Raw genomic sequence first — 13319 nt, 5'->3', positions numbered from 1 at the left:
TGTGAATGAAAATAAGATGCGAGTACAGGTCTTTAATACTGCAAGCCAGCACTCAAGCAAAAAAAACAACAACCGAAACTTACATCTAGGCCTCAACAGAGGACTATTACTGTTTAACAAGTTATTTGTGTATAAATTAAAATAAACAACCAAACATCTGACATCAACACCAAATTTATCGACAAACATCCCCACTCCCACCAATTCAGAAAAAATCTCTATAAGCAATATCACCGTGAACACAAGAATGCACAAAAAATAAAGTGAAAAATTGCCATGTAGATCAAAGTTTTTTTTAATTTTTATTCATCACACAGTTTTGATTGAAATTAGTTCAGTATAAGAAACAACATCTGTCGATCGTCATAGACATTCCTGTAACAAAAAAAATAATCTTTTAGTCAATTTTTACATACTATCGGAAAGTATGTTGTTTACAGTGTATACAAGGAACTATGTATATTATCCTTACAGTTCTGAGTTAGCCTACTTTGTTCAGACAATTTATCATAGGTTGAACTTATATCATTGTTAGTCATAAAACCTAGTGACGGGGTTGATTTAAGGGAGGCATATTTCAACCTCCGCATTTTTGCGCCTCTCCCGAGTCAGGAAATTCTAGCCTTTGTCATGTGTGTTTGTTTAAATCCTTGTCTGTTTATGTTTCAGAGTTTAGTGTGACATCCACTTTGCTGAACTAGTTTACATAATTGTTAAGGGGCCAGGTGAAGCCCGCTTTCGGCATATTCTTGCTGGGTTGAAGACTTTATTGTTTTTTTCTGCTCTTTGGTCGATGTTTTCTTCTATTATATAGAAAACTGAATGAGATTGACTAAAAAAGATATCATTTCTGCAATTCACCCTAAGTAAAAAAGCTTGACAACAGATAATAAATTATTCGGTTCAGAAAAATTATATAATACATTATGTCTCTAGTACAAGTAATCTTTACTATCATTATCCCTTCATATTGTTTTTGAACCACACATATTGCCTTTGATATACAAACGTGGTCAGTTAGCTTCTCCCATCCGACAGCAACACAATATAATTATAATAGTGTTTTATTTTGACTTTGAATGTTGCAATACCATCTTAAGGTGTTCTTTTAGGGCTGTTGTATGGGAAATGTGGGTTTCGTTATTTTCCTACTGGAAGTTAATAATCAATCGATTGATTATAGTTTTTAACGTTTGAATTAATAGTATATGTATCTTTTCTACAAAATGTATCTAATCTTACAACTGGAAACTCGCACACATAAAGCTCATCTTCGTCACACTCATCAGCATCCCAGAACCAACCATATATATCATACCAGTAACCATCTTCATAAAACTGTTCATCATCAATCTCTAGTTCTACACATCTGCCACGGTTTGATCCTCCTTCTATAAGTAGACCAATGTTGAGAGATAATTAAGGAAAACGAATCCCATAACTAAAAAAAAATGCACAAAAAGAGGACGCATACAGTAGAGTGAACACGATAACATATATATATATATATATATATGTCGCCTACTACGATGTTCATTTTTTTAAAAAGAAATGAACTCTCAAACTGACGTAAACTCGCTGGTCAAATGAAATCTGTAAGGTTTACGTGTTCATAAAAATGGTTGGTCTCATTATGACATAAACCTTCGTAGGTTTTCCTATCGTTTGCATTCGACGTTTTTTATCGGAAATTTTTTCTATTATCAATGCCGAACCACGAGGTTCATATCGTTCAGTTTACTTTACCAAGTCAGGAATATGGCAGATGTTATCAAATAGATCGTTTCTATGTATGTGGGCGTTAGTTTTGTTTCACTTCAGTGTTCCTGTTGTTCCTTTATTTTCCTCTTTCCCTCGGTTTTGGTGTGCGACCCGTAATTGTTTTTCTCTCAACCGATGTATGACTTTTGAACATTCGGTATACTGCTGTTGTCATTATTTACTTATGGTGTTTTTCATTGGATATTTTTTTACTATCATATCCGAAAAAAGACCGTCGAAAGCAAACGATATGAACCCACAAAGGCTGATGTTATAGGACTAATGAATTATATTTGTTCACGTGCATGATATTCTCAACATGTCATGTATTATTCTGAACAATATTTACCCAAATCAGCAAACTTAACATTCAATAACGACTGGAAATAAAAAGTTTTATGTAAAATAAATGAAATGATAGACAATCAATGGAATTATTCTTAACTTTGTTTTTAAGCAACGGTCACGTGAAACGTTGTTCCTTTTTGTTGTCTTCTAAATGTTTCTTTGGGTTCAATTTCAATTCTTGTACTGTTCGAAATTGTCTACTGCCGCAGTTTATTTTTACATTTTCCACTTCTCTAAACTCATTACTAATGCCAAACAAAACATGGTCTTCTAATAGAATGACATTCAAAACAGTGTGGCTGTGGCCATTGATTGACACATTAAATTCATCCATTGACTGGGACAATTTACGTGAACGTTTGTATGTAACGACCACTGCTCACTATTCATACTTTTTAAAGACACTTAAACTATGGGGTCACCAAAGGTTCTCAACACCTTAATAAAGTAATTCGAAAAAAATAATCAGAAATAACACGATGTTTTGGCTTATATCAATTATATAAATCAAAACATAAAGGTTATTTCTGATTAATTTTTCGAATTATTTTATAATTAAAGGCGTTAAGAAACCTTGTTGATCCCACAGTTTAAATGTCTATCGTAGGTACGTCGTGAACAGTAGTCGTTACAGACAAACGTTCACGTAAATTGTCCCAGTCAATAGATGAATTAAATGTGTCAATCAATGGCCACAGCCACACTGTTTTGAATTTCATTCTAAATAATTGACCCATGCAGGAAATCGTGTACTTTTTATGCAACTGAATATAGTTAGCATGATATTCCTATGTACAAAAATATATAAATTGCTGACATCATGCACTATGTATTGATATGATCGGACGGTTATATGATCTACTCTTTGAATACATCATATTTCAAGTTAAATTGATGTCGACAAAGATATATTATAACAGTTTTGATGACTGGTTGGCATACGTTTCGATAATTTTGACACTCACATATACATAATATATTTACAATTATTGGTACTAACAACTAAAAAATACTAGTAGTTTGGTCAATATTCTTTTCTAATTTTTTATTCATTAAAAGGACCATATTATACCGAATTCTTGGCATCGTTCATATATATAACATATATATAAGGTGAATGACGGACCACCTTAGTAGTTTGGTCAATATTCTTTTCATTTTTTTTAGTCATTAACAGGACCATATTATACCGAATTCTTGACATCATTTATATATATTACATATATATTGGGTGAATGACAGACTCTTTCCATTTCAAACTAAAACCTCTCAGACCGACCACCTTGGCTTTTAAAATGATCTCTGAAAAGAAGTATATAATCATTAGCACTCACCATGTCCAAACGGTAGATTATCAAGATCGAGTTGTGTATTGGTCTGTGTAAACAGGTATGTACCATTATTCTTCAGATCTTTGGCACCGGTCCAGACATCTGCATCGTCATCACCTAAAAGGAATTGAACTGAATGTTTCGTCATTAATGTAGCAAATAGCCAGCCCCTTATTTGCAACTGGACTTATTCAGCAAAAAAAATCGTGATTTATCTGACATGGAAGGAGATACGTCAATGATCAATAGACCAAACGACACAAATAACGAAAGATATTTACATATACCGACTTCAACAACATTTATATGTCTTTACATTATTTCTAGTTATAAATCAACGTGATTTACGTAAGTTCTTTATGTTGTAGGTCCTTTTGCTGATCAACTCTTCAATGATTGTATTAAGTTTTGGATTAGCAACTACTTTGGCCTCGAGCTTCACTGAAGAAACATTAATTGTCAAAATGTGCATCTGGTATGCACAGCAAAATACGCATCTGGCACAGCAAAACTGGTACAGTTTATATTATTACTAAATAAGTTGAGTATCGATAAGGTATACAGTAACTACAATAAAGCTTTAATCAACAAACAATCATTAAAAATGATTTTAGAAAAATATCTAATAATCTAATATATGACAGCAGACTCATATTGCGGGTTAAACTAGTTTAATGAGAAGTCATTCCTTTCGATCAGAGCCTTTACAAAAAGTACATAAATGAAATATCAATATAAAAATCGGTACAAGCAACTCGCTTTCTCCAAATTAACAAAAGATACAACAAAAAAAAATGAAAATGTATCACTACATGTGAAGGAAAGTCACAGCAACAAGTGCAAAGTACTTGAGCTTGATATGGAATCATCTAACTTACACTAAACTATCTGTGTCTGTACTTCATACAATATTTTAAACAGTATCGTTACGAACAGCATACAAACACACGATCTTATGTGATTCTAAGTAATAAATGTACTTCATAATAAATGTCTGTTGAAACACAAAAAAAATCCAAATTATAATAATTATATCAACAAATCAATCAATCAGTCAATCAATCAATCAATTACTTATTCTTATAGACCTAATAATTTTTATCCCAAAACTTCTTAAAACCCTATTTCTATTTACCAATCAAGTAGACAAAACTCTGATTCAATCTACAACAGCAAAATAAATATTTTTTTTCACAAATATTGTAAACTTACCTATTCCAAATTTATCCCGAAGTGCCTCAGCTTCGTCTTTGCTATCAGGAACCCATAAGTGAGCGCCCCGAGTGCTCATACATATATCCTGGAATCACAAGAAAGAGTTCTCAACACAAATGAGGCAATAGAGAGCTATCATAGCAAATTTGCCCTGAGTCTAATAATCCTACCATAATCTCAATATACAGCATTAGTATTAGATAAACTCATAATATATACCAAGTTTGAAATTTTGTAAACCAGACGCGCGTTACGCCCACAATAGACTAATATGTGACGCTCGATTAAAAAAAAAGTTATAAAGGCAAAATAAAAATAAGAAGTTGAGCACTGAGAACCAAAAATTTCTAAAGGTTTTGTCAAACACTGCCAAAGAAATCTATTCATGGGGTGGAAAATCTTTAGCATTTCGAAATTCGATTTTATTTTAACCATATCAAGGAAACTTACTATTACCGGGACTTTTACTGTAACAATTGTCAAGGAATTAAAATACACTATTTCTAATGAAATATCATGATGATCCATTAATCCACAAAAGTTATGCTTTTCTTCTTTTGGCGTTCTCTTACATGTATAGGGTTTTGTTGTCAATGACCCACCTGTTTACTTTGTTAAAGGTGTGTTATTATACGTGGGGTTTTGTTTTATTCTAGTTGGTTATTAGTTTTTTGTTTAATCTTACGCAAAATAATAAATAGAAGTTTTCATTGTATTATTGACTCACCTCAGCCGACTGCCATGGTAGACAGTGATCTAGTCCGCCAAAGAGGTAACAGTTACGACTAATTTGCTGATTATCCAGCTTTGTGTATCCAATTGGACACGTACACGATGCTGAAAGCAAAAGGCAATCATGATGTGCTAGCATTGGCAAAGAGCTTGTAAAAAGCAGTGTGAAAACCACAAAATCTCTTGAAATGAACAAACACCAACCCACAATAGCCTCATAATTTCACAATCGTCATTCGATTCAACATATCCATTTACCATTGGGAGAGTGAAAGCGAAAGGTAAGTTTTACTAAGATCAACTTTATATTGTGCGAAATTTATATGTCGGCATTTGTTTCATTAAAACTGCTAATGTTTCTTCTGAAGATGCGCGTTTTGATTTATAGTTATAAAATTCTATACAATGTACACTGTTTAATCATACTATCCACGTAATGAAAAATGCATATGGTATATTATCAAAGGTACCAGGCTTTTAATTTGATACGTCAGACGCTCGATTCGTCTTCATAAGACTCATCAATGACGCTCAATTGCGGTGCAAACTTTTAGATAAGAGTTCCATTATCTGATACTATTGATCGGCTTTATATTCTTGTTCATCTCGTCATAAGCAATGATCTTATCAGATCAGAATAAATCTATCCATAAATTCCCCTCCCCCTTTTAGAATATTAAACTATTGTCCATAAGATAGTCTTGGGAGAAAATATCTAACTTAATGTGATATTGTGTAGAAACATATCCATTTAAACAGGATTTGTCTAATATAAGCATCTGCGTGACATAAAAAATATTTCTGATTCTCTTTTTAGACATTATATATATAGGTTGATAATAAACACAACTGTCGTATGAATTACGTATCTTTAATTTCTTTGTTTTCTATGTTTTCTTTAAAGTCGTATTACTTGCGTTTCACATTACGGTGGCAAATGCTATACTATTCACTTTGATGTTATTTTCTTTTCTTTTCTATATTATTCTGAAATATGATAATCTTGTTTCCATTCGGTAATTTTCTAGATTTTCCTATGATCGATATTGATCCTTCAATTTTCATATATTTTCCTTTTTGCTAGTTAGTTAAGATAGATATAATAGGGTTCCGATTGTTGTTGAACTTTTCTTCAGAGAGACACGTAGATAAAACAAATCTTCTAAATCAAAACGGTTAACAAAAAAGAAAAACGCGAAATTAAGAGGAAACTTATCTTTGTTATAATTACTGCAGGACGCATTCCTGTTACATTAGGAGAATACCACTGTTTATATAACTAGACCTAAATCCGGGGTCATACTTTAAAGATTTTCACGGTGACAGGATTATTCTCAATTTACATTTGTCTGGTCTGGTCAAAATCTTGTAAATCGTGACTGGCAGTTCAAACTTTTAAGCTGGCATGGGGTCACACACTCACGATTTTTACTGCCGCCCTTGACAGGACCATTCCCAATTAAAATTTGTCAAAAGTCTGATCAAGATCCTGTGAATCGTGAATGGAAATTCAAACATTAATTAAAATTTGTAAAACAGATAATTTAATCACGACAACAATCAGATATTGTTCAGGCAGGAAGCGTCGATATTCAACCGTTTCCAAGCAAATTTATCCCGATAATCCCGTTCTCAATCCGCTTCTAATCCAATTTGTATCTTTCTCCTGGCAAAATTCGACCGAGTCTGTCACGACTGCATCCCGATTCTACCGAATGTAATCCGACAGAGATCAGACAGTGACCAGACAGTGAACCAATGCTGACGGAAGTTATCCGTTCGAAATTTGTGGGGATGATCGGGTATTTTCGGAACGTAATCCTATCACGGTCCGCTCTATTGCATTGCAAACGGCTTTTTCTGGTCTCATTCGTATTGTATTCTGTAATTGTCGGGACTCTGACGTGGGTATCATTGACGAATTTCGTGTTAATACCGGGACTGTTCCGGAACGGTTTCGGCAACAACGATTCACAATCGACAAGATATGGATGCAATCTGAACTCAATCGGCAGAAAAACAGCAATGAAAAATTTCTCCAGATCATTCCCGTTCCACAGGACACCGTCCGGAATACACAGAACACACAAAACATCGTTAGGATTTTGATCCGATACAGCAGAATCTGTCACGACATAGGCACGATTGTAATCCGCCTACACAAAATCGGCTGAGTTTCCCCGAATGTTACGGGACGCATATAACTGTCGGGGTGCTTCGCTGAACTATTCGGACCCTTCCCCACCCGTAGGAATCTGTTACGAACTTAAACGACTGCGTTCGGACAATGATAGGCAATTCCAGATGATTAAGACGCAACGTCAGATATTGCTACCATTTAGTGTAACAGAAAAATAACGTTAAATTACAAATGCGCACTATCAAGTTTTTCCTGCTTTCCTTGTTGGGTAAATGCAAAGTATAACACACAAGTAGAAATGCCGAGAGATTCCAATCCAATATGATTTTATAATTTACATAGGATATTCAATTTTACTCCTAGTAACTATGTGTTTTTTGGGGAATATTGCTGCATTATATAAACAACCCGAGTATGATTTTATTTAAGCAGTGGGACAAGAGACAATTAAATGGCTTAAAGTTATGACACTGAAGTTTTCTTAAATTTTTTTATCGTCTTATAGATGTGTATTTTTGTAATATGTACATCATTTCGTTTTGTTGAAAGTAGGACATTTTAATACATTAAGTGGAGGAAGGATCCCGCGAATGCAGTTCAGGTCGTCCCATATTACGCTTGTGGCGACGTCAAATAATGTTAACGGACAACCTTGCAAGACATTTTCATTAATCCTTATTTTTTATAGATATCCCTGTAATCTTAATACAATTCGATGTAACATCTTCAACTTTTAAAGTACTTTTTATTGGTATAGTAATCAAAGCCAAAATATAATCTTCACGAAATCAAATCTCTGTTTTTTGGCCGTAAAAGTTTTGTGAAGGCATGAAAATTGAACTCGGACATTTCCGCAAGACATTGCAAACCTATTGTTTTGAATTGAATATGTAGCTCAATTTATTCATTAATTTGAATTTTTAGAGCTTACACTTAGTACAAAACGATCGTGCTTACAATTTTATAAATAATATGTCAAAATTTTATTTTTTTAACTGAAATGTTTCAAGTTTCCAAACTAAATTTCCCCTGGGACAGTCATTTATTCACGTTCTTTTCAAAATATCTATTCAAATTTTATATGGAGACGGCCATGTAAACCAATACTGAAATATATCACGTCATACAACATCCATGCAAAATTTCGAAGAGTTGCGTGAACATTTCGCGAATTGTTCGAGTTTTATGTTTCGAGTTTGTTACATGGGACAACGCTAAGTAAACGTTTTTGCTGATAATCTGTGTCTTCCGAAGCCTATGAATATTATGTTTTTATTCTTTCTCTATCATAATGTGAAAATTTAAGACGCAATCTTTATTTTCATATATAATTTGAAATATCTATTTCAGCATTTCTAAGAAAATTTCCTTATCAAATATTTACTTAGCGCTATTTTTCGTGGTAGTAGCAATATCTAACGTTGCGTCTAAGTATAGTATTCCGACTTTTTTACATTTCGTGTCGTATCGCTGTTTGATCTCAAACAGGAGCAATAATCGGCAATGTGTGAACCCCGCATAAAAAAGATTTGTATAAAAAACTATTTAATCACGACAACAATCAGATATTGTTCAGGGAGCGTTCTTATTCAGTCGTTTCCAGCCGAATTTGGTCTGATTTTCCCGTTCTCATTCTGATTCTAATTCAATTTGTATTCTGCACATGGTTAAAAACAAGAGAATGAGGTCCTGATTCTACCGAATGTCATCCGACAAAGATCAGTCAGTGATCAATTTCTTTGTTCAACAAAGCTTAAATATGGACAAAGAAAAATAATCTTTATATTTTTGTTGCCTATAATGTCGATTGTTTATGTCCTATGACAAAATATGACTCTTCAAGTTTTATTTTCTATATTTCCTAAATGCATATGTTCATTTTTTTGTAATAATATTGGTCATATTTGTTTGATTTATGAATAAAGAGGGATATTTAGTATTGTATCACTGTACAGAATATCTTAACATCATTTGAAAACACAAGAATCGGTTTCATATTTGTTATAAGTTTTTTCTTGGGTGTCCCTAATCTGGTTTATAGTGAAACAGGGTACAAGTATGTTGTCATTTTCATTGAGCGAAGGTCATAAATTTTATTCGGATTTTACCAAAGAGTGATATATGTGTTGTTCACTTAGCATTTTGACTTGCGATTCAGTTTTATTTTGTTTGATTGGCCAATGTATTTTTTTTTTTATTTCAAAGTCGCATTACATCTCAATCGTATGACAATGTACAGATATGTTTCAAAGGAAAATAAACGTTAGAACAGAAATAGAAAGTGAAGTGCTATTGTTAAAATAATTATGAACCTAGATTTTATCAAAAAAGTAAAACATGCACACTTTTTTTGTTTTGCTGAGCTTGAAGTGATTTTGTGTCATGGATGGAAATACCATATTTTGTCTCTTTTTTTTTACAGTACATGTATAAAAAATCAACGTACTATGATAAATTCCCTATATATTCAATTATTTAAATGATATCAATAGAGACAAATAGGCATAACATATTATAAATAATAGACTTGAGTGGATGTTACAAAATAATTAAGAATAGAGAATAATGAGCATACACCTACAGATTTGTTAAAGATTGTTTAAAAAATTAAAGAATACAAACATCAATTTGAGAAACTACTATATCGCTATGAAAAAGGAAACACTTACCAGCTACTGGTTTTTTTCTCATTGTTTGTGCTCCATCAGTAACCTCCACTTCAGGACAACAAGCTGAATGTAAATGACAAAGATTTAAACCAGTTTCATAGCAGGCAGATGAACAGCTATCTCTATCGGTACATACCATTGCACATTCCAGAAATGATATCGTCGATGTTGTGTCAAATGGTGTTCCATTTATTCGCGTATTATTCTCTTGTTTAAGGTTTTGTAATTTAACATATGTACTTGCTAAACAGAGTGACAAAACCGCCGCTGCTACTGTAATGGAATAAACGATTCGATAAAGCATGGCACTGTCAAAATATACTTGTGTCGATTCTTTGTTCTTATATTAGTGCTGTAAATTAGCACCTAGGAGATTATTGAATTTATGCAAAGTTTCATCCCTTCAACTATTCTCTCAAATTTAAACCAATTAGTACAGACAACGTTTAAAATACGTTCAACATCGATCTATGGGTATGAAACATATCTTTATGTGAATGTTGAACTTGTATTTGGTCCTTTTTAATGTTTTTTCAATAACATTTTGTTCGTCATAGTAGAAACAATACAAGCAAAAGGGACGATAAAGAAGGATGAACATTTCTGATAATAACCTTTACCACATGCATACTAGCAACTGAAAGGATGGTGTATTATTCAGATAGACTAAAACAGGCAAACTACTAGCATTCAATGGGATTTATGTATATCAAACGTATACGCATTGTATATAAATATAGTCAATAGTTGTATACCGCGGTTCAATATTGCAATCACAGTCACGTCTCAGTCCTTACAGCTGAAAGGACGTGCTGGATTAGCTCCTGCTTACCCGTTGGCTACAACATGTTACACTGCTCGGATGGTTCAACGACAAACTAGTAGGCTTGAGACGTCTTACAGTAGACCCGCGTCAGCGTCACTCTGAAACCCATTGTGTATGGGTGAGTGTCACATGCTGCCCAGACGTCCGATGGCTATTGTAACGTCGTTTTCCAATTGTAAACTGTACAGAGCAGAGTCAATGATTCATCTACCAACAACACATCGTCGTGGTTAGCGGGCTGTCCAGCTGATCAACTTGGCCATGAAAACAGCCGTTGTGAAGTATCGACTGTAAAGAAACATCAAAATAGTAAACAAACCAAAAACTACTCAGCAAAACCAAGATGGCGACCTACCTAAATGGCGTCTTCCACCTGTTCCTGACCCACTGCAGAAAATATTTAAATGCTCCCCAAACGCCTTCGGGCACCGAGCCGACCGTGCGAGGACTGTTTAACCAGCCAAGGTCGTTAAACAATTCTAGTTGTTCAATAGTGATAAATAGATTAAGCGAACACAAATGCAGGTCACAAACCAAAAGCGAGGGGAAAAAATCTACTATAATGAGAAAACAACGGATCAATAGTAAAAAAACTGAACTGAAGTGCAACAAAACAGACGCCAACATACATATATAACCTTAAAGTAGATGCAGTACTAACAAACAGTCCATTTTTGTTTATTTTGGCTTTCTACTTCATGAAATCATTAACGTCCTTCACGTCTAACAATGATCTCGCATATGAGTTACTAAGTATCCTGTGAGAACATGATTTATATTGCTATATTTAACCAGGGTTATGTCAAATAATGTCTCGTCCTTTTTCTAAAAAAAAGGTTCCTAAGAAGATATCAAGACCTTGTAGATAGATAAATATTCCGTATTAACTTCACAAATGATACACGTTGGCCTTGAAGTATAGATTAAAGGTACTGACGTTGTAAATCATCTTGATAACGTGTTATATTGTTCTTTTGTTGTCTTTAAAATAAATTATAACTTTTAATGTGAGATCATGTTTTCAAGTATTACTAATTTTGCAAGAATAGATAAATCCATTGCACGAGGTTTGTAGGTGCATCAAGTACCAACTAACAAAAACCAAATTTCATTGTTGAAATATATGGTTAAATTTTAAGTCTATACAAATACTATGTTGCCTACAATTAAGTTATTATGTGTGAGATTGGTAGACTTGTATGTAGGATTAGAAGAACAGTTTGCTTGGTCGCTTTGTTTTCTTGGACATGGTTAAGCTTATTTCAAAGTGTATTTCCCTTATGCTATGTAAAAAGTATATAATTTTGAAATCAAATAATCTACACTTAATATATTTAACATACATGTCACGCTGTAAAAAATTGTAACAGCTAATTTTTTCCTTTATTTTGTTATACGTCTTATTCGAAATGATAAGGATTTTCTTATCCTAGGGATAGATTACCTTAACCGTATTCGGCATATTTTTGGAATTTGGGGAACTCAAAGCTTTTAAACGTTTAACTTGTTTGGCTTTCTGAATATTTTGATCCGAGCGTCACTGATAAGTCCTATGTAGACGAATGCGCGTCTGACCTTTCAAATTATACGCCTGGTACGTTCGATGTCTAATTATGTTATATATCAACAATCATAATATAGCATACCAAACCTTCTCTATAAGTACTTATAGATTACTAAGTTTTAATTGCATTTTCATACTCTCTTTACAAAAAATCTATTTTGTGAATTATTTTCAAGTTCATGTTAAACATTTAAACATGGATTTATATGCAGATAATTCAACATTGCATTTTTATGATCATAAGAAAATTGGAAAAAATATCATTCCTTTTATATTTCTTGGAACATGATGGACGTTTATGCAAGATTATCTCATCGAAAGATATCACTTTTGTATATAAACTAAATGAATATTTCCCTATTGTACACAACTAATTAAATAATGCATATATATTCGGCCATACATAGACTACTGGGGGAATTTATTACAAAAAGGCTCAGATCGAATCATTAAACTTTTTTTTTAAGGGTCTCGGTGAATATTAGAATATTCTAATTGATTTACCTTTTTAATAAAATATATAAATAATACAACACTTTTCTGAATTTTTAATTTTTAAATGCTATTTATATAATTAATGTCGTGTATAATTTATTCTCCGAACCGTTTTGATTCAAGTAACAATGGTGAGTCTCATCTTGACGAAACGCGCGTCCGGCTTAACAAATTCAATTATAAACCTGGTTTCCTTGAAGAGTTTTTTAAGCAATTCAACCATGACATGGGTCAAATC

At 33.1% G+C, this 13319-nt stretch overlaps 1 protein-coding gene across 3 annotated transcripts; it reads right to left on the bottom strand.

Annotated features, from left to right (window-relative positions):
* Positions 1 to 279: 279 nt before the first annotated feature.
* LOC143070795 (lithostathine-1-like) lies at positions 280 to 11490 on the bottom strand. Of its 3 annotated transcripts, none has more exons than XM_076244935.1 (6): positions 10197 to 10461; positions 5383 to 5492; positions 4653 to 4740; positions 3444 to 3557; positions 1243 to 1391; positions 280 to 375 (listed from the first exon to the last, which is right to left on the bottom strand). In XM_076244935.1, exons 1-6 carry the CDS (start codon positions 10333 to 10335, stop codon positions 364 to 366), a joined length of 612 nt encoding a protein of 203 aa, XP_076101050.1. In that variant the 5' UTR covers positions 10336 to 10461; the 3' UTR covers positions 280 to 363. The 3 variants fall into 3 exon arrangements, with proteins under 3 accessions (XP_076101050.1, XP_076101051.1, XP_076101049.1); XM_076244936.1 differs by lacking the exon at positions 280 to 375 and adding an exon at positions 11378 to 11490 and having other exon boundaries at positions 389 to 1391; positions 10197 to 10259; XM_076244934.1 differs by lacking the exon at positions 280 to 375 and having other exon boundaries at positions 389 to 1391.
* Between the last annotated feature and the right edge of the window lie 1829 nt (positions 11491 to 13319).

Source organism: Mytilus galloprovincialis, chromosome 4 (assembly GCF_965363235.1).
Source record: "Mytilus galloprovincialis chromosome 4, xbMytGall1.hap1.1, whole genome shotgun sequence".
In the NCBI taxonomy this organism is placed as follows: domain Eukaryota; kingdom Metazoa; phylum Mollusca; class Bivalvia; order Mytilida; family Mytilidae; genus Mytilus; species Mytilus galloprovincialis.
The sequence above is the reverse complement of the archived record's forward strand: the minus strand, read 5'-3'. Positions and strand labels throughout refer to the sequence as shown.

Bases quoted from the DNA above. Each gene is read 5' to 3' on its own strand.
- LOC143070795 (XM_076244934.1), bottom strand. From the start codon at position 10,335: ATGGTATGTACCGATAGAGATAGCTGTTCATCTGCCTGCTATGAAACT. The intron at 5,493-10,196 runs GTAAGTGTTTCC...TTTTGCTTTCAG, and splicing joins GAGAAAAAAACCAGTAGCTG to CATCGTGTACGTGTCCAATT. The intron at 4,741-5,382 runs GTGAGTCAATAA...TTGTGATTCCAG, and splicing joins TACCATGGCAGTCGGCTGAG to GATATATGTATGAGCACTCG.